At 45.2% G+C, this 19,131-nt stretch overlaps 1 protein-coding gene across 2 annotated transcripts in view; it reads left to right on the top strand.

Annotated features, from left to right (window-relative positions):
• Nucleotides 1–19,131, top strand: part of GSK3B (glycogen synthase kinase 3 beta) — a 141,469-nt gene that overhangs the window by 119,152 nt on the left and 3,186 nt on the right. For both annotated transcript variants that reach the window (XM_042866578.1, XM_042866579.1), the window contains exons 9-11: nt 5,191–5,377; nt 10,526–10,624; nt 16,863–19,131. The exon at nt 16,863–19,131 is cut by the window's right edge and continues 3,186 nt beyond it. In XM_042866578.1, the coding sequence (XP_042722512.1) occupies nt 5,191–5,377; nt 10,526–10,624; nt 16,863–16,930 (354 nt within the window). In that variant the 3' untranslated portion in view covers nt 16,931–19,131. The remainder of the gene's footprint in view (nt 1–5,190; nt 5,378–10,525; nt 10,625–16,862) is intronic.

Below are 19,131 nucleotides of genomic sequence, written 5' to 3'. Positions count from 1 at the left end.
CTTTGTGCACTTAGCTTTTTTTCCTTTTTTTTTTTTTTTTTTTTTTTTTCCTTTCCTTTTCTCCTTTTTATTTCCTTTATCATTTCTTATTTCTTTTGCTTTCACCCAGATGTACCTTAAACCGAGACACACTTTGCTCCGAAGGGCCGGATTTTAGTCCGTGCACTAAATTTTAGTCCGCAGACTAAAAAAATAATCCGCGGATTATTTGCTACCTCCATTCCCTCACTGAGAACTACCCAGACCCGAAGCTCTGGCTGCACCCCACGGCTGGGGGGCTCACAGCTAGCAGGGGGCCCTGCCCTCCACCCCCTGCCTAGCAGTGACCGTCCCCGGCTCCACACGAGTGTAGTTCTCGGTGGGTGAATTTGTCAGCCTTCCCGGTTGGGCTGCGTGGGATCAGAAGAGCTGGAAGATGCAGGGGGGGGGTCGCTTTTAGCTTTAGTGTGTTAGTCCAAAGGAGAGGGGGGAAACAAATTGAGGGAAAATTTCTTAATCAATGGGTGCGACGATATGAGGGGGAAAGACCCGTAGTAGAACGAAATTCAGTCCATACCCGCACTCCTGAGGTGGTATCTCCAGTTCCTGAAGAATCCTAAAGAGATCACATCAGCAAACAAACTCCAGTGGTGGGGGAAGTCAATCCAAAGTGGAGAATAATCCGCGGCGGCCTGAGGCACCCATAGCTCACACAAATTGAAAGCATCCAAATTGGAAGGACAGAGCCCAGATTTTTATTTTCTTTTCAGCACCAATTATAAATTGCTAGGGGTTTGGCTTTTTTTCAGAAAAATAAAGTTTGCATTGTGTCTCTGGGACAGATTTACAAGTGGGATGCACTTCTGGAGACAGACTAATTTGGACCCATTGTCTGTGGACATTTATACCCAGGACCAAAGACTGAAAATTCTTTATGATGAGAATTTCAATTACCCTTTTAGTTCGAGTTTTGATTTCAATTTTTTTTTTATTTTATTTTTTTAGTAAATGCACTGGCATTGGAACATAAATTTAATAGAATAATGTTTCTATACTATGCCTCACCATTGCACAATCAATTTTTTGGCATACACTGTGGTGAAGTTGGACTTGCTGCTATGGAGACTGATGTTTAAAGTTTCTAATTGTATAAACCTTTTCTATGTCTCCCACACCATGGATTTCTTATAATATTGGATATATTTTTCCTTGCTGAACTATTCTCATTTGGATTGACTCCCCCTGTTTGGATTATTTCACTGCATTATCTTTAGGACTCGTCAGGAACAGGACATTTCACCTCAGGAGTACGGGTATGTACTGAAACATTTTTTCAAATTACTAGGCCTAGCCTTGAAAAAAGGAGAGGAATGCTAGAAAGGGTGTTTAAGTTGAGTGAGCATCCCTGAAGCAGCAGGCAGGCAAATGTTTTTTACTGCAAGGTAACGAGGAGGAGATAGGCTTAGATGTGCAGGTCGTTCCACGTGTTCATCACAACTTTGCGCATGGGGAAGCTGAGTGAGTGAGGACTCAAAAGTAATTTGGGTTTTCTTCTCCCTGGTTCTGGAAAAGCTAGGGAGGCCCTCAGGCTCTGCCTGCCCTGGATGCCTGGCTGCTCATTCAGGGGCAGGCCAAGTTTAGGAAGAGGCAGCGGGGGTTTCACTGCCAAAATGAAGAGCTTAAGAGTTAGACAGACGAGACAACTCCTCTTACAGACAGCAGGTCTGTCACTCAGCTTGCCTGCTGATGTGCTCCAGATAGGGACTTGTCGTCTTTTCCTAAAGAAAAAACAGAGTGATCTATTTTTTTATATCTGTATAGTAGCTGATAAGCGACCTGTCCCCAGGGAAAACCACAGCTGAATATGAAGTATTTCAGTTCCAAGCTGTGGTAGATCATGCCTGTTAAAATACCAGTAAGAAGATACAAGAGCGAGACCTCTCAGTGAATATCAGAAGACCACTTCAGTGGTTTTACCTCAGGACATGCTTATTTACACTATTTACCACAGGGTAAACAAACAGAAGTCACTGTGACTCCATTAGTCTCAACCACAGAAGCTAGCACAACATGTGCAGAACTCACACGAGTGCTCTCCAGCACCCTGGTGAATTTGTGTCCAATTCCCATTCACCATAGCACACTCTTTGGCTTACAGCCTGCCAAGGGAGTGCCTGTGCAAGTTCCTAACTGCAGACAGCATGTCATGCACCGATTAATTTCTTCTAGGTGCTGCATGATGTGTGTTTACTTGCAGTGGTGCAAGAGCATGATAAGAGCTCAGCTTTTATCAAAACTGCTGGCATCAGAACTTATCACTTACCCCAAGCCCCCTGCCTTTTCTGCAGCCTGTGCATCACCTGTAACATGGAATCGTAGAATCCTCGGAGTTGGAAGAGACTTTTAAAGGTCGGCTAGTCCAACTCTCCTCCAGTGAACAGGGACACCAGAGATAGATCAGGGTTGTCAGAGCCTGATCCAGCCCATCCTTGAATGTCTCCAGGGATGGAGCTTTCAGCACGTCTCTGGGCAGCCTGTTCCAGTGCCTCACAACTCTCACTGTAAAAGACTTTTTCCTTATATCCAACCTAAATCTACTCTCTTTAATTTCCCCTCGTCCTTTGAAAGACCCTCCTGAAGAGTCTGTCTCCTTCTTTCTTGTAGCTCCCCTTTAGATACTGAAAGGTCACTACCAGGTCACCTTAGAGCCTGCTCTTCTCCAGGCTGAAAAGCCTCAGCTCTCTCAGCCTGTCCTTGTAGGGAAGGTGCTCCATTCTTTGGACTATTTTTGTGACCCTCCTCCGGACAGACTCCAGCAGGTCTGTGTATTTCTTGTACTGAGGACTCCACATCTGGATGTAGTACTCCAGGTGAAGTCTCGCTAGCACAGAACAGAGGGGCAGGATCACTTCCCTCACCCTGCTGGCCGTGTTCCCTTTGATGCAGCCTAGGATCCAGTTGGTTTTCTGGGCTGCAAGGGCAGAGTTCTGGCTTGTGTCCAGCTGCCGTCCACCAGTACCCCCAAGTCCTTTATGGCAAAGCTGCGCTCCATCCTTTCATCCCCCAGCTTGTGCTGATAGTGGAGATTTCCTTGACTCAGGTGCAAGATCTTGCACTTGGCTTTCTTGAGCCTTAGTTCTCCTGGGCCTACTGCTCAAGCCTGTGTAGGTCCCTCTGGATGGCATCCCATCCCTTGGATGTGTCAGCTGTGCCCCGTGGCTTGGTGTCATCTGCAAACTTACTGAAGTGCACTGGACCCCACTGTCATTGTCATTGATGAAGACCTTGGAGAGTATCTGTACCAGCGCTAACCCCTGGGAAACATTGCTTATCACTGGTCTCCATGCAGACACTGTGTCATTGCCAATCACTCTCCGGGTTCAGTCTTGTATCCAGTTCTTCGTCCATCAAGCAGTCCACTCATCAAATCCATATCTGTCCAATTTGAGGAGAAGGATGTTGTGGGGTACCATATCAAAGGTCTTATTGAAGTCCAGATAGATGACATCAGCGGCTCTTACTTTGTCCACTGATGCAGTGACACCATCATTGATGACAGATAGGTTGGTCAAACAAGGGCAAATATTTGCCCTTGGTGAAGCCATGCTGGTTCTCATATCACCTCCTTGTCTTCCGTGCTCCTTAGCAGAGCTTCTAGGAAGATCTCCTCCATGATTTTTCCTGGAACAGAGGTGAAACCAACAGATTGGTAGTTCTCTGGGTCATCCTTTTTACACTTTTTAAAAATCAGTACGATGTTGACTTTTTTCCAGTCACCAGGGACTTCACCTGACTGCCATGATTTTTCAAATACCATTGAGAGTGGCTTGGCAACTACATGAGCCACTCAGAACTTGCATCTCATCAGGACCCACAGACTTGTGGATGTTCGGGTTCCTCAGGTGGTCACAAACCTGGTCTTTGCTCACAACAGGAGGGGCATTGTTTCCCCAATCCCCCCCTTCCAAACCCAATTGTTTGAGGGCTGTGTGACAGGCAGTTATCAGAGAAGACCAAGGCAAGAAAGTTGTTGAGTGACTCAGCCTTCTCTTTGTCTGTTGTTACCAGCTTGCCTGTGTCACTCTTGGACTTTTCTGATTAAGGTACCTGTAGAAGCCTTTCTTGTTCTTCTTGGCACCCCTTGCCAAGTTTTGTTCAAGTTGGGCCTTGGCTTTCCTTACCCTATCCCTACATGGCCTAACAGCTTCCTTATACTTTTCCCACAATATTTGTCCCTGTTTCCACTGCTTGTGCATTTTCTTCTTGCTTTCCAGTTTGACCAGCAGGTCCCGTTCAGCCATACTGGTCTCTTGCCTTCCTTTTCTGACTTCATAGTGAGGGTCAACATAGGTGACCTGGATGGCCTCTCACTACATGATAACTTTCTATTTTGCTTGTTATATAAGAAGAGAGGAGGATGGGAGCGTTGTTGGGTGTGTGTATAGCTATTCTTGGAGTTTTAACACCAAGCTGCAGTGAGGAACTGCTTTGAGCTCTGTGTTGTCATCAGCCCAGGTAAAAGTCTTTTAGAATAGAATAGTTGCTTTTCTTGACACAGCTCTGAGCCTTAGAAATACCAGATGTGCAGGAGTTATCCCATTACAGGAATGACTTGCCAGAATAAGGTTAAGGAAGGAGAAACCTGCAAGTTAGAGCTAGACGTTTCCTGCACCCCACCCTCGCTTCCCTTGTTGTTCTCCAAAGTTGAACAGCAGCCTCCATAGCAACAATCTGACCTACTGCCTGCGAAAGTCCATGTTAGTAAGACTTTGTTCACTAGCAAAAAAAAAAGTAAAGAAAAAAATAGTGGGGCCCTATTCAATTTTTGCATTCAGTGAATCCTGCTCATTTGAACCCTTTCTCCCCACCTTCACTCCACCCCATGTGCATGGCTGGTAGCACCTGTGTGTTTTTGTCATGACTTTTGAATGAGTTCCCCCTTCATTCTTGGAGTTGTTTCTCTGAGTGCGCTCCCATGAAGTCTCTTGCTGGCATTGCTCCTTCACTGAGTGCAGAGCTTGGCAATTAACCCTTTCTCAACCCCAGGAACTGGATTTTCCTATCCTCGCTGGAGGACGTTGATTACTACAAACACAAGTTTGTTCCAGTGCGTTGGGCAACGAGAGGTTTAATTGCTCTGGCTTGCTGCTGCTCAGCAAAGAGAAGGAACATACCCAGACAACTTGTTTCTCCTTGCTTGTTTTTTTGCAGGTCTTCCGGCCCCGCACTCCACCAGAAGCAATTGCGCTATGTAGCCGTCTGCTGGAGTATACCCCCACTGCCCGCCTGACTCCCCTGGAGGCCTGTGCACACTCTTTCTTCGATGAACTACGGGACCCAAACGTCAAGTTACCAAACGGGCGAGAGAAACCTGCACTCTTCAATTTCACCACTCAAGGTAGCCTGCAGGCGTTGAGGATCTCTGCTTTAGGGAGTGCTGGGATAAGCGTTTGCTGTGATGCACGCGTCACGCTCTCAAAAGTTAAAAAGCAAAAGGTTTATTTACATTTGCAGTTTAGTGTCTGCAGTCTAGCTGGATGTATGTGTGTGGAATACTGTACTCGGTGACCATTTAGATTGGTTTTTCCTTTTGGAGATGTTCCTGCTCCTTCATGCATGTAATGCCATGTTGAGGAGCAGTGGGTATTAAGTTTGGCAGGGAAGTTTGTAGTGTTGCTGCCTATGTTGGTTTTGGATGTGAGATAAATGCAGAAATCTCACTGTCCTGGTTTTATGTTCTGTAGAGTTTATCTGGCATCATGTCGACTCAGTAAATTAGAAACAATAAGAATGACAGCAAGCTTTTTTATTTGAACTCAGTATCAAATTTTAAAACCACTTATGTGTATTTTCCTCGGAAATATAAAACTGATACCTCTGTAGAATGGTTTTGTCTTCCAAGACAGGGAACATGAGAAATACAGCATACAAGTATCCTAGTAATTAACGTTGTAGCACTTCATTTTAATGTTAAGTGACTAGCTGCAAGTTCTTACCCTTGGAGCAAATATAGATCAGTGTGCATTTTCTGCTGGAAATCTAAAATACCTTTTGGCTCAGTTAGCATCAGTGTAGTTTTTCAAATCCTTTAGTGCGTGTGATGTCCATCTGCCGAAATGTGCCCGAGCATGAACTTGTTTTGAATGGCTGCCTTGTGGAAGGTAAATCTACTACATGAATGCAGGGGTTTAAAAAAGGATTGGAAAGACCTGTAGTGAGTACTTTAAAAATCCTTAGAGAAAAAAATAAATGCTTGTATTGGGAATTTGTCCCTGGTTTCCCCTAGGCAATGTGGAAGCTGCTGAGTAATTTAAGCCTCAAGTAAACTTCTCCTTTGCCATCCTAGAGAGCTGATGTGCTCTCACTGTGACTCTTGGAAATGGCAGGAAAAATTGCTTTGTGGGAAAAGGAAGCCTTAAGATTCAAAAAAGCAGTTTTCTGTCTCTGACACGTGCCAGTGTTAGCATCTAGAAAGAGAATGCAGGTGAGAGGTTGGTCATTAATATGTTTCCAGATGAGTTGTGTTGCATGTCACAAGCCAAAAAAAGAAAAAGCAGAATTTTAAGAACAAGTAAGTACAGCTTATCTCAGTGATTTTAAGACCTTCATTAATAATTATGCAGTAACAGGTCCTGTCTAGCGGCAGTACTGATTATGACCTGAGGATACACAAAGAGCTTCTGCTGCTCCTGTGGCACTGTGTTGTCATCAGTCTTTAGCTGGACTGCACAATGGCTCCGTCAGAGTGACTAATCCAAAGCAGACATCACATCTGGGAAACAGATCAGGACTTTGGAAATCAGATATGCTGATAACTTATGTCATCTCTGGTAATTCTGAAAGTAGTGAAAGGTATCCTTTTGTTTTCTATGACATTTGTTTTCAACAGACAATATTAAATTTTAAAGAAAGTGTTTTATTTGGCTATGGCCAGTTGACTGAAACCTATGGAGTAGGAGGTGGAGAAGGCTTGGAAACAAAGCTCTTAGAAATAACAGTATAGATCTGATCATTACTGTACTGAATTGATTTTCAGAAAGAACCTAGGTGTCATACCAAATCTGCTGATCTAGGCAGTGGTCTAGAAAAAAGCATGGAGTGTATATGGAGATAAAGAGTATGATCTTTGGCTGCCAGCAGTGGTTCTGGGGCACATACAAGTCTACTGTAGGGATGGGAGCTGTTAAGAGAGCTTTATCTTACTGCCTTGGCTCTACACTTTTCTTAGTATAAAACCAAATAATATGTGTGAATTAGTACTTAAACAATTATCATGCCCAGGGAAGCATCTGTAGTAGCCAGTGCTGCAGTTCAGTGACTCCTAGACCTGCAAGGCAGAAAGCTGAAAGCTTTTTTTTTTTTCTCTTAGAAAATGAATTTTCAAAACCTGAAATGACTTACCATTTACCGCATTTCTTACAGCATCTCAGTGATTCTGCTGGGTCACAAATGTTACTGTCTGTCCATATAAGTTACCCATTGAGGACTGCTATGATTCAGCACTTAGAAGTGGCTGCCATTGCTGCTTGATGGCAAGCACTTCTACGCCTAGAGTTTTTTAATCAGAAAAAAATGACTTGTGACCTTTAATTATAAAAAGGGCTTCTATTTTTTCTTAAAAAATAAAATAATTTTTTAAAAAAAAACTTAATTTCCATCCAGACTGTCTCAGCATGTCTGGAAATCCTTAGTGTGACCATTTGAGTGCCACCTAGAAACGATATTTCAGTTCAGGATATGCTCAGTGATGAGGTACGTAGAGGAGTATGAAACTTGTGTTCATTCCAGCGCTCTTCTGCTCTGAAGAGAAACTGATACATGAACTTGTTACACAGAAAGTTTGTTACTTGTTTACTTGTCTGACCAAGTAAAAGATACAAAATTAGGTTCTGCCAGGCTTTCTTGGAGCATTGAAATATTAAACAGCTCAGTGCTCTCAGTGTCATCATTTCCCAGTGCAGAGCATTTTATTGTGTTTGGGGAATGGAGATAATCTGGTGTTCTGGTAAAACTGGATATTTTTATTCTAGTTCCTTATTGGAGATGTAGAGTGGCTGTAGGTATCAAAATTTGATCAGGAGAAGGAGAGGTATTTCCCGAGCTGATGTGAACCAAAATTGGCTCTCCTAAATTATTTGGTATCACTGCTCTGTTCACGTAATTATATTGAAATCTTTATCTGCATTGCCTTGATCACAATAGCTGCTTGCAGCATTACTGGTTGAAATTACCACAACCCTGAAGTGCAAGTTCAGTTTAGATAAGCATGCTACAATTCCAGGGCTTGTCCATAGATTGTGATGGAAGTCGCTGAGAACAGACTGTCAGAACCACAGCTCAGACCTTTTGTTCTGCATTGACGTGCCTCATTCTCGCAGATATGAAAGCCACAAAGATACAGCAGAACAAAAATTCAAATTCTGAAGCAATGTTATTGTTAAACTCCAGCCAGCAAGTTGAATTTGCTTTGATTGTTTGCTGTCTAAATTGGCACACTTCTCCTGGCACACTTCTCCTCAAAGTGGAGTACCAAGACACTTGAAGCATGCTGAACTTAAGAAACTTCATACCAGTTAGGACAGCATGAGGCTTCTGTGGAAGTGAACAGTTTCAGCCTTGTAGTATCTGCTAGTGATCTTTGAGGTAGCTCCAGAGAAACACTTGTGCGACAACAACAAAAAAGTAGTATGCTCACCATAGCTGGTGCTGTGAAAGGACATATTCTGGCAGTACTACAAGAAAGTGTGGGAGGAATCATCCTGGGTCTGAAGTGCAATTGCAGCAGTATTTTTCTGCCCGGGTCAGCTGCCTCTTTGGCCCTAGGATTCCGGCTACGGAGATGCTGTCAGAGGATAGTTGCAGCCTTGAGGCACTGCTTAGCTCCGAAAGGTAGCAAATGTCATTCAGTTTCCTTGGCACTTTGTCACTGTTTCCATTGGGCAGCAGTCCCTTACTACTGCCAGTGATGAGCAGGAAGGAGTGTGTGGGTAACAGAAACTTTAAAAAATAATGAAGAGAATGGCAGATTCCTTGTAATAACAGATTTGAGAAACAGCTCTGGAGAAGATATTCAAGTAGCAAGATTTTCTTCCACAAAGCAGCTAATATAGCCAGTACAGGATTAAAGTATAGGGTTATTACCTTGTTCGGCTTCGATTTTGAAGGATTCGTGTTTCCTCAGTTTATTTTTTCATAAAAATGAGACTTATGAATTCTGAATTATATTATGAATATGTGAATTCTACATTATTCCCATATGAGTTTGAGGATTTGTATTTATTCAAATGTTTTGATTATTGAAGCTTTATGGAAAGACCAGGTCCAGAATGTAATGATACAGTGAATAGATTTGATAGGTTGCAGGTAATGTAGCAATTTGTTTGGTTCCAGTCTGGAACTCGAATTCTTAAGTGCTTAAATACAGTATCAAAATACGCGTTAGTAAGAGGCTTATGAACAAGTGAGAGTTAAAGGAGAAAAAATCATCAAATAGACCACTGGTCCATTTAGGCTCTAAATTTAAAGCTTGTGTTAAGAGAGACGGTCTCTTAAAAACAAACTCCATTAATGTAAGACTGTGTACAAAAGCCCTTGGAGCCCCAAAAGTCATAAGTCATCCTTGTATGGGGTGACTGTTCACATCCTCCCCACCGGATGCTGCTTTCTCAAGAGACAGTCACTCCTGATGCTGAGGCAGACAGGACCTGTCTTGTCTTGGCTCCATACCACCTCCTGTGAGGCATTCAGTTCTCTTGGGAGGATGTCAGAAGATTGTCAGTTGTTGGCAGCCTGTTGCCCTGCACCCTCCCACAGGTTTTAAGATGCCTATTTCTCATTCTGGTGCACACTGAAGCTATATTGGATTTGGAGCCTAAAAACCATGGTTTTTTCCTTAGTTAATGGCTGTGTCATTTTGTTGTCCATTTAAATTACCCAGCAAAGCCATTCCCTTTGCCTGTCCCTGTACTTTTAGGGGACACGTCACCTCTTCTTGACCACGCTCAAAGAGACTGCCTTAAGATTGGGTCTTGGGTTCCCAGGTCCTTGAGAAATGAAGCTTGAGCGAGCCAAAGAACTGAACCCCCGGAGCTCTTGGAGCCACTGTGACAGCTGCTTGTTGCTGAGCCAGTGCCCCAAGCAGCATGACTGCTATCAGCATTCAGACTGATTGCAAGTGGGTTTGTGAAGGGAATCCTTCCAGTTCTCAAAAGGCAATACATCATCAGGCTTTTGATAAACAACAAGCTTGACCGGTTGTTTGCTAGCTCACAAGCCAGTGTCTTTCTCTAGAAAATAATTCCCTGACACCCGTACCACCCTGGTAGTCCTGTCAGCCTTGCTACAGGGATGGCTGTGTGGTTTTTGGTTATTGCCGTGGTTTCCCCCTGCTGGTCAGCCAAGAGGAGAAGCTTAGTGTGGCCTTTGATTGTGATGGGCACACGTTTGCCCGCAGCTTACCCACTATGGGACAACCCAATGAGCTGCGCTGCATGCGGGGCTCTTTCTGAATGACAAGCTAACTCTGTTTGTTCCACCTCCCCTCCAGAACTGTCAAGTAACCCATCTCTGGCTTCGATCCTCATCCCTGCTCATGCTCGGAACCAAGCAGCTGCTTCAACCCCTACAAACGCTACAGCAGCCTCAGGTGAGAACACGCGCCCGCCTGCCTCCCCTGCTCCATGGCACCATCCTCTGTGGAGGCCCAGGGTGAGCAGGAAGGGATGGACAGGCTTCTCCAGCCCTGCCTTCTGCTCGGTCTCTGCTCATGGTCACCTGGATGTTGCTGTGGTCGCTAATCCACATCCTAACCTGGGCCACCAATACGTTTGTTGATGCCTCTTGCCCAGACTTTCACTATAAAAGAATAGTTATCTCCCCTGGTTTTTACTTTTTTTTTTACACACTTTTATTTTATTTTGTATTGTTTCACACCTGAATTGTGAGCTTTTGGCCTCTCCAAAGTTAATACTGGCTTTGAGCATGATGTCTAGGAGAAGGAGTGGCTAGCTTAGTAGACGTGGCCTCTGCAGAGCACGGATAGAGAGGATTTTCCCCAGTAGGAAAGGCAGAAGCTTACAAAAGTCAGGACAGGGACTTGGGTCACCTTGCTCACTGCCTCTTCTCTGTAGCTGCTGTTGCTTCTTATTGAGTTTGCTTATGTTATCTTTGAGCACTTTGGGTTTTGGCCAGCACTGAGCAACTTTCTTTGTTCTGTCTCACTCACGTTTCTGTCAGAAATCCTTTAAAAGCTCACTGTTGGTCTGTAGCCACTCCAGTTTGTATTATGTTTCCAATGAAACCTGAAAAGCTGAGTAATATCGGTTGGGAGACTCCCAAAGCAAATCCCAGGTGCTGCCGGATGTGGCAGTGGTGATTCACACGTGGCACTGCGTCAGCCCTGAGTCAGCATGCCAGCAGGCAAGCTCACTGCACTTGTGCAACCCGAGGCAGGCTGCAAGATGGGTGTGCTTGCATGTGTGTCTCTTGAGCGTGTCAGGCCCATTTGAGAAAAGCAGGAACCCGGTTTCAGGTGCAGGGTGCTTACTCAGTTGTGAAGGAAGACGTCTGAAAGTTGATGTTCCAGTTACTTCAGTTTTGATGTGCTTGGTCCAGCCACTGCCATACAGAAAGCATTTTTGTGGTCTCTTTTAGACAATTGGAACTGAGTTGTAAGATCAGGCTTCTCTCTGAAGCTGTGGTATCGGTTTGTAAAAGACAGAGCCTGTATAATTTATGTGGTTTGAACTTAAGAGAAAGCAAATTTGCTCTTCTAAAATTTACTATGTTTTTTCCGTATGCTTTGCAGTACTTTGCAAATAGTCATGTTCTCTGTTTCCCTTCTGTGTGCATCTGTTGCTCAGTGAGTGAGGAAAAAAACAGATAAAGTAGTAAAAGTGATAGAAGAACTGCAAAATACAGACGGGGAATTTGACTTTAAAGTCCTTCTGAAAAATCCTTTCACTTAATGTCATTGTAATGCCTTTTTGAGGAGCTGCTCTCTTTGCTAAGATTCAGCAGTCTTGCGGAGTGGTCTAGGTTAAAAAAAAAACCTGTTTTCACCCAGTAATTCTGTTCCAGAACACAGAAGGGAAAAAATGCATTAGGCTGAATCCTAGAAGTGTCCTAACTGTGAAAGTATACTAAAAGAAAAGAAAAAAACCACCCATCTTATTGATGTCAACATGTGTAAGCCTCCTGTTCACAAGCAGTACTCACAGTTGGGACAGGACATCCTACTCTTAGTTCACTAGAAAATAGCCTTGCAACTTGGAAAGAGACTGTGAAATTAATTAAGGATTGAGCAACTTGTAGTGTTGTGTTTCTGCTGCACAGCTGTTTGTAGTTCCATGCTTCTCCGGGGTTCTTAGCAGGCCTTGGGAATTTCAACAGAATTACAATTTTAAGATTTGGTCCTATATGAGATGATGTTAATCTGTTTTGCTTTGCATGCTGATGCCTCACTGAACAAAAACTTTAAATTGAAAGAGTCCCTTTTCCCCTCCCCCTGCATATTCCAGTTCATAGCTGCTAAAGCAGCTTGGGAGCAGCTCTCCCACCTGACCCAGGGCAGCCTGACAGGCAGGAGGCTGTTCTGCAAAACGTGAAACTGTGTGGAAAAAACAGTGCAAGTTCAGAAACTGTTTTGAGCAGGGAAGAGAACAGATCAAGTTATATGTAACCACAATCTATTAATAAACTAATAGTTTGTCTCCTGTTAGCAAGCAGAACTGATACTGAGTGTTCTTGTGTCCAGTGTTGTGCTCAACATAGCTGCTTATAGGTATTCAGGCACTGAAATGGAGTGAACATCCAGCTGGGTTTCTCTTACCTGCTCACAGTCATTTTCATAGCTGTTATGTAGCAGAGACTGTGACACGAGTCTCAATTTTTTCATAAGGTGCAAAGCACTGCTTTGTATTGCACACATTTTATATTATTACAAATTTTCCAAAATTGTGTTCATTAAATGATAGTTGCAGAGTAGTGATTTCAGTAGCCCAATGCAACAGCAGCTTTGGGATCATGGTATGAAGTGCAGGGGAATTTGAGGTAACTTTTGTTGTGACTTTGGTTGCAAATTTCGTCTCAAGGTTTAAAGCCAGGCTCCCTGTACTGGTGGAACCCTGTTTTGCTATGGGAGCACGAAGCCTTGCTGCTCTGGCACTGGCAAACTCGCATGAAGTTTGAGAAATCCCTTTTGACTTCTGTGGCACAAAAAGGAGTAAAGAAGTTGAAAGTGGTTGGCCCTGCTGGAAATGGTGTGCTGGCTTTCTGTGAGTCACACTGATGGTTGATAAAAAAGCCAGTGCAGCTTTGTACACGTGGATGCTGACTTGATCAGTCTGGAGGAGGAGGACAGTTCACAGCCATGCTGAGTACTTTACCTGTTTGTGTGACCACATTTTTCTTCCTGGCTTAGCTGCAGCAGCAGTTACCTCTCTGTTAGCAGTGCTAGGATGGGAAGGGTGTAATTGCTATCTGCAGGGAGCTGTGCCAGCTGGGATACTGGGGTTGTCGTCTTAGGCATCCTGCTGTGCTGATCCTGTGTAATCCCAAATGAGATGGTGTGCCTGAACTTTCAGCAACAAAACAGATTAGAGCTAGTGTCACCTGCCAGTGTTGGGTAGTTGAAAAGGCCACAGTACTCCAGTGAAATAAGATTTAGTGCGAGTGTGATGTTTCCATTGAAAGAATTTTGTACAGCCCTACTTCCTTCGACAGAAAAGGGGCAGGCAGTTTTCATGCATCCATGGCAGCTACAGGAGAGCAATTTGTCCATGTCAGTCCTACCAGTTTTGCATTGAGCCCAGCATTTCCCCTTCAGTAGACACTGCAGGAAAAATGAGCCCTTCTCATCCTTCCACTCCTCTCCTCTGTTGCCCTGTGTGGACTCCCAGACGCATTTCTGTTTCTCTCTTTGTAGAAGAGCAGTGCTGTGTGTCAGTGCTCAAATCCAGCCAGCTAATGCTGTCATTAGCGTTGATGGGTTTTTTAGTTGATGGCTCTGTCTTTGAACTGCAGCCCAATCTTTCCTTTCTGGGAGGTTTCTAGAGAGCACCACGTACCTTCTGAGAGAGTAAAGGTATTCCTCACAGGCTGCAGCTGAACTGGCAGAGAATATATTGATGAGAGATGACTTTCTCCCTCTGTTTATAAGAAGCTCAGAAGTGGCTAACACTTCACCCTGCTGTGGCTTCCTTGCCACGCACAGAGGTGTCAGGTGGGTGGGTCACAGCAGAGCATGCCCCAACCTCAAGCCACAGGCTGCTGCACTCACCTGCCCCGTGCTAGAGAGCTCCGTAGCAGCTCGTAGCTTCAGTCCCTAGCACAGCTTCCACAGCAGCACAGTTGGCAAAGCAAATATTGTGCGGAGTTTAGTAATGTTACTGAAGGCATAGGTTTTCTTCTCCTGTGTCCAAGGACCAATTTCTCCTGGTGACGAGATTGCCCAGAAATTGAATTGAATGCCCAGAAACCCTCATGCTCTTGTTGTGTTCTTTTTCCTGCACTCCAGCAGAGAGGTTCTGGAGCAAGCCCTGCTCCGCTCCCCAAATGCTCCATCCACAACAGGCTGGAGAGTCGCAACGCTACATTTTATTGCAGCTTCTGAGTCAGTGCAACCCTTATCAGCCTGTGCTCTGTCCCAGCCTGGGCGGGGTGTTACACAGTGTTGTGAAAAGCCCCATGTAAATGGTCCGGGGCTGCATCACTTTATTTCCTTCTGACCGTATGCTGCATATGTTTCTCAGAAACTCCCCTACTAGCGTGATGATAAGAGGAGCATGTGTTACATGTTACATGAAGTAGCTCCATCCCTTCCTCTTTCTTCTTTATCTCTGCTCAGTAGCAGTGAAATGATAATCGTTTCAGCCTCTGTTGTCTTCAGGAGTGGGAGATCAAAAAACATGTTTTATTTCAGCAAATGAATCATGCACACTCTTTGTTCTTGCACAGAGAAATCCTCTGCCAACAGTACAGATTCCAGCTAGAGTGTTTGCATCAGGCACAGATGTTGCATTAGCTAGGGTTTATCTCTACCTGCACATCAGGCAGAGTTTGAGGCCTGACTCAGCCAGAAGCTGAGAGTCAGAGTTTCCACTTCAGATTTCCTTGGTCATCATTGGTTCGCAAGCACATGTGGTTTGGGAGCTGCTCCTTGAGAGCAGTTCCCCACCTAGGTTGATGTCTCTCACGTGCTAGCTTCCCAGATAACACTGCTGCTGTTGGTACGTTAGTTACTGTGGTGCTTTGAGCTTCTTTTCTCATGGTGGTTGTTCCTTCGGGAGGGAGAGCTTTGGGTCACTTCAGGGTAGGGGGAAAAGGAGTGGGAGACTTTCCCAGCATAGAGCCCACAGAAGGATTTCCCTTTCTTCCTAAGCGTTCCTCACGGCATTTCCTTTTCATACAGGCGTCACACCCTCTCTCCCTTGTCCTTTTTATTCCTCGATGCTGGTGCTGGTTTGATTGTCCCTTCTTGTTGCCATCATCTCTGTGTGTTACTTAATTTGTCCCTCAACTGATGCACACCATTTCTGAACACTCATTCACCTTGTCACCTTTTGCTCATGGCTGCACTTCCAACTATGGTCGGGTTGAAGTGGCCGGACAGCAGATAGGCTGCATTAGCAGCATCCCACTGCCATGCCTCACCAATGTTTCTCTGCTGGAGAAGCATTGCTGCACCCCACCACCTCAACTTGTATTTTGTCCTGTTATTTCTGCCGGTCGTGCTGTCCTTCATTGGTTGTTAAATTTGCTCTGTCCTCTGTGAGCCCTTTTCCTTGTCTTCTGAGTGCACTGCTTTCCCACTCTGCCCTCTTCTGTACTGAGATAAAAGTCATTTTTATTCTATTGCAGTATTGATAGCTTTGCAGCTACCCTTAAGTTCAGTGGGAGAAATGCATGATGCTTTCTTTAGGAAACCTCACTTGATATCTTTTTCTACGCATGTATTTGTTGTCAAGTATTTTGTGTTTCACCTTTTGTCCTCTTTCCTTCTTTGTGGCTGTGCAGATCACATCCTGCATAGGATGGCTCCGGATGAAGTTGGTGCATTTTTTTTCCCTCTTAATTCTTCTAATATTCAGAAAGCTTATTTTTTCCAGAGAGACCACCAACTGTGTGTGGTTATTTGGCCATCGTACTGTTCTGTTGTTCTCAGTATGCTTGGATGTTTATTAGCGTCTTGGCTCTTGCTTTTCTCCTTTTCTTGCCTGATTGAAGGCCTGCCCCAGTTTGTTGGGGTGTTCTAAGAACTGAATAACAGTATTTGATGGTCTCTGGAAGAGCCTCTGCGCATCAGCATGAAGACTCTCCCTGTAGCCTTTCGCTACAAGCTGACGCAATTATTTTCCCTTCAAATTACGTCTGAAAACACAGTTGTGGTGAAATTCCTTTTGGTATTTCTTTGCAAATTCTGAGTTTCCTTGGATGCACACTGACAGGAGCTCCCAGTCCTGCATGTTGTCTCTGTGTGGGGCTCCATCCCTCCTGGAGATGGCTTTGCTACAAGAAGGCCTAACAGCAGGAAGCATCAGCACCAGTGTGCAGCCCTGGGCAGTTGCGCTGGCTCTGGCAGTGCCAGCAAGCCTTCACAGTCAGTGTTCCTGGGTCAGCCTGAGCATGGCCTGTCCCACCAGAGCAGCTGAACACAGCCACGTGTTAGCATGTTGAAATGATGTTGTCCCACTCAAAGCACATCTCTGTCCAGAGCAAACAGCTCTTTATAAACCCAACGAGGGCATCCAGCCCAGCGGTACGGTGGTGGGATTTGGGGCTTTCCCTGTGTGGGAAATGTCATGGCTGTTGTTGCAAATGTCTGTATTCTGGAGGTAATGCTGGTTGTTCTTTCTTTCTTTCCTTCCCTCGCCTGTCATTTGCAGATGTTAATGCAGGAGAACGAGTTCAGACCAATAGTGTAGCTACAGCATCAGCCTCCAACTCCACCTGAACCGGTACCAAGCAGCCAGCTGCACAGGAAAATCACCAGTAATTTGAGTCTTGCTCAGCAACACTGGTCACATTTGGAAAGAAAATTAAAAAGAGGAAAAAAAGCAACCAACCAACCAACCTGTTCATTTTAGTGTTCAATTTTTTATTATTATTATTGCTGTTCTTATTTAACCTTGTAAAATATCTATAAATACGAACCAGTTTCATTGTATCACTCTGCAGGGTGTCCGGGGCAGGGACTAGGTGGGGGGAGGAGGGAACGCGGAGCAATACAACACACCAGTGTCTCTCCCCTCAACAATCACTTCATGTTGGAAGTTTGCTGTTGTGTACTTCAGAACCAGGACTGTTGCCTCATGCCCTCTCCCACAACGGAAAGAAGGAAAAAAAAAAAAAAAAAAAAAAAAAAGAGAGAAAAAAAAAAAGGCAAAACAAAAAAAGAACCCCCAAACCTCATTCTCTGCTGAAGTTCTTTTTTTTTTTTAACCTCTTTTTTTATTTTCTTTTTAAGTGAAGTTTCGGACTTTGATGTAGTGCACAGCTTGAATTTGGTCGGGAGCTTAGCAGGGGTCATTCAACAGAGCTCAGCGTTCGGTGCCAGCGAATCCACGCCCCGGGCCGACCGACGGGCGACTGACAGCTGCCCTGGCTGGCATGGTAGGACATAGGCTGCCTGGGGGAGGGGGGAGGCTTACGTGTGTCTTAAGGCTTGAGCTGCTAGTGGCAGACTTTCCTTTCACAAATCAGTGCTAGCGATGAAGAGACCTGCAGCTTCCTTCCAAGAGGAGCCCTTGGCACGGCTCTATATAATATAATACACACACAGGCGGAGGCGAGCGGTTGTGGTTGGGGCAGCGGAGGGGATGGCGAGGGCCGGGCTGAGAGGTGCCACCGCCTGAGCGATTGTCCAGTCCCAATTGGAATAGGCTTCCCTTTCCCGAGATGTACAGGAAAAGGACACCGGGATTTATAATGTGAACTGTAACAGTCTTCTACTGGTTTATTTTGTAATATTTTTTAACTGCAGCTTTAACTCGCAGGATGCCACATTCTACGGTAGCTCTGATTTTAAATCCACGGCTAGAGTCTGTATTTAAATTTCATCTTTTTAACCTCTTTGCTTTTTTGATCTCTATTTATTGATGCGCGTTGCCACGTTGCCATTCTGTTTTTACATCGGTAGAATATTAATAAACTACACATCGGAGTGCTATCAACAGTAATTGTACCTGCTGACTTGTAGGAAAGCTGGCTACATATGAGTGTGTGTGTATATATATTATATAAATATATACATGTATACATAGAGACAACACTGTTTTTTTTATTTTGTCTACAATCTCGCAGCAGTCTGACTGAAGCGTGAGGCGGGTGCTTGTCATAGCCCAGGCTCCGGGTTTCCCCCCTGCGAGGGCGAGTGGTGCACAGTCCCACCTCTGCCCCATCCCAAGCAATATCCCCGGGGAGGACAGGTGGAGGAGCTCCCCCTTGCCTTGCGCTCCTTAGGAGCCGCCTCGGTGCTTACCGGCTCTGTCTGACCCGAGGGCCTGAGACAGGTGGTTGGTTTGGGGGCAGCGTGCGGCCCTTCGCGTGGCCTGGGAGCGGCTCCAGCAAACCTGGTGGCTGCGGGGGCTCTGCTCACGGCCTTCCCTTCTGTGCATTTCACCCTGTTTGTGTGGGGCTTTTTGGAGACTCGTCTCCAAGTGCTGCCCGATCATGGTGGGAGGGAGGAGCAAACGCCCACCCTGAAACCGCTAAGCCCTTATGTTATGCCCCACGTCAATTTGCTGTCGGGGAAAAAAGCATTTCCGTGCTTTACAGTGGCTGTCCCTAAATTCTGGCTGATGGTAGAGGAAGGCGCACTGCCTCTTCAGAGCTGAAGGCTTTCAAAATCCTCACGTGTGACACAATTGAAAGGGCTGAGAGCGTCCTAAGGACGGGACGCGGCTCACACAGGTAAGTGCAGGGGCTCAGCAGTGGCCCAGCCATCCATGTAGTGCAGGAGACCCACAGAGCAGGGCGGAGTGTGGATCTGCTGCAGGATGAGAGCGCTGGGCCGTGGCCTGTAGGCGCCGCTGCTTGGAGGCGGATAGATGACCGAGTCTTTAAAATGTAAAACTGAGACAAAATTGCTGCTCGTTCCAGGAAATGTGGCTTTTTCTTCCTTTCTTTTCTTCTTTTTCTCCTTTCATTGAAGTC

This window comes from Lagopus leucura, unplaced genomic scaffold (genome assembly GCF_019238085.1).
Source record: "Lagopus leucura isolate 7727_CA_CO unplaced genomic scaffold, USGS_WTPT01 Super-Scaffold_100001, whole genome shotgun sequence".
NCBI lineage: Eukaryota > Metazoa > Chordata > Aves > Galliformes > Phasianidae > Lagopus > Lagopus leucura.
This window is presented reverse-complemented; position numbering and strand designations above follow the sequence as displayed.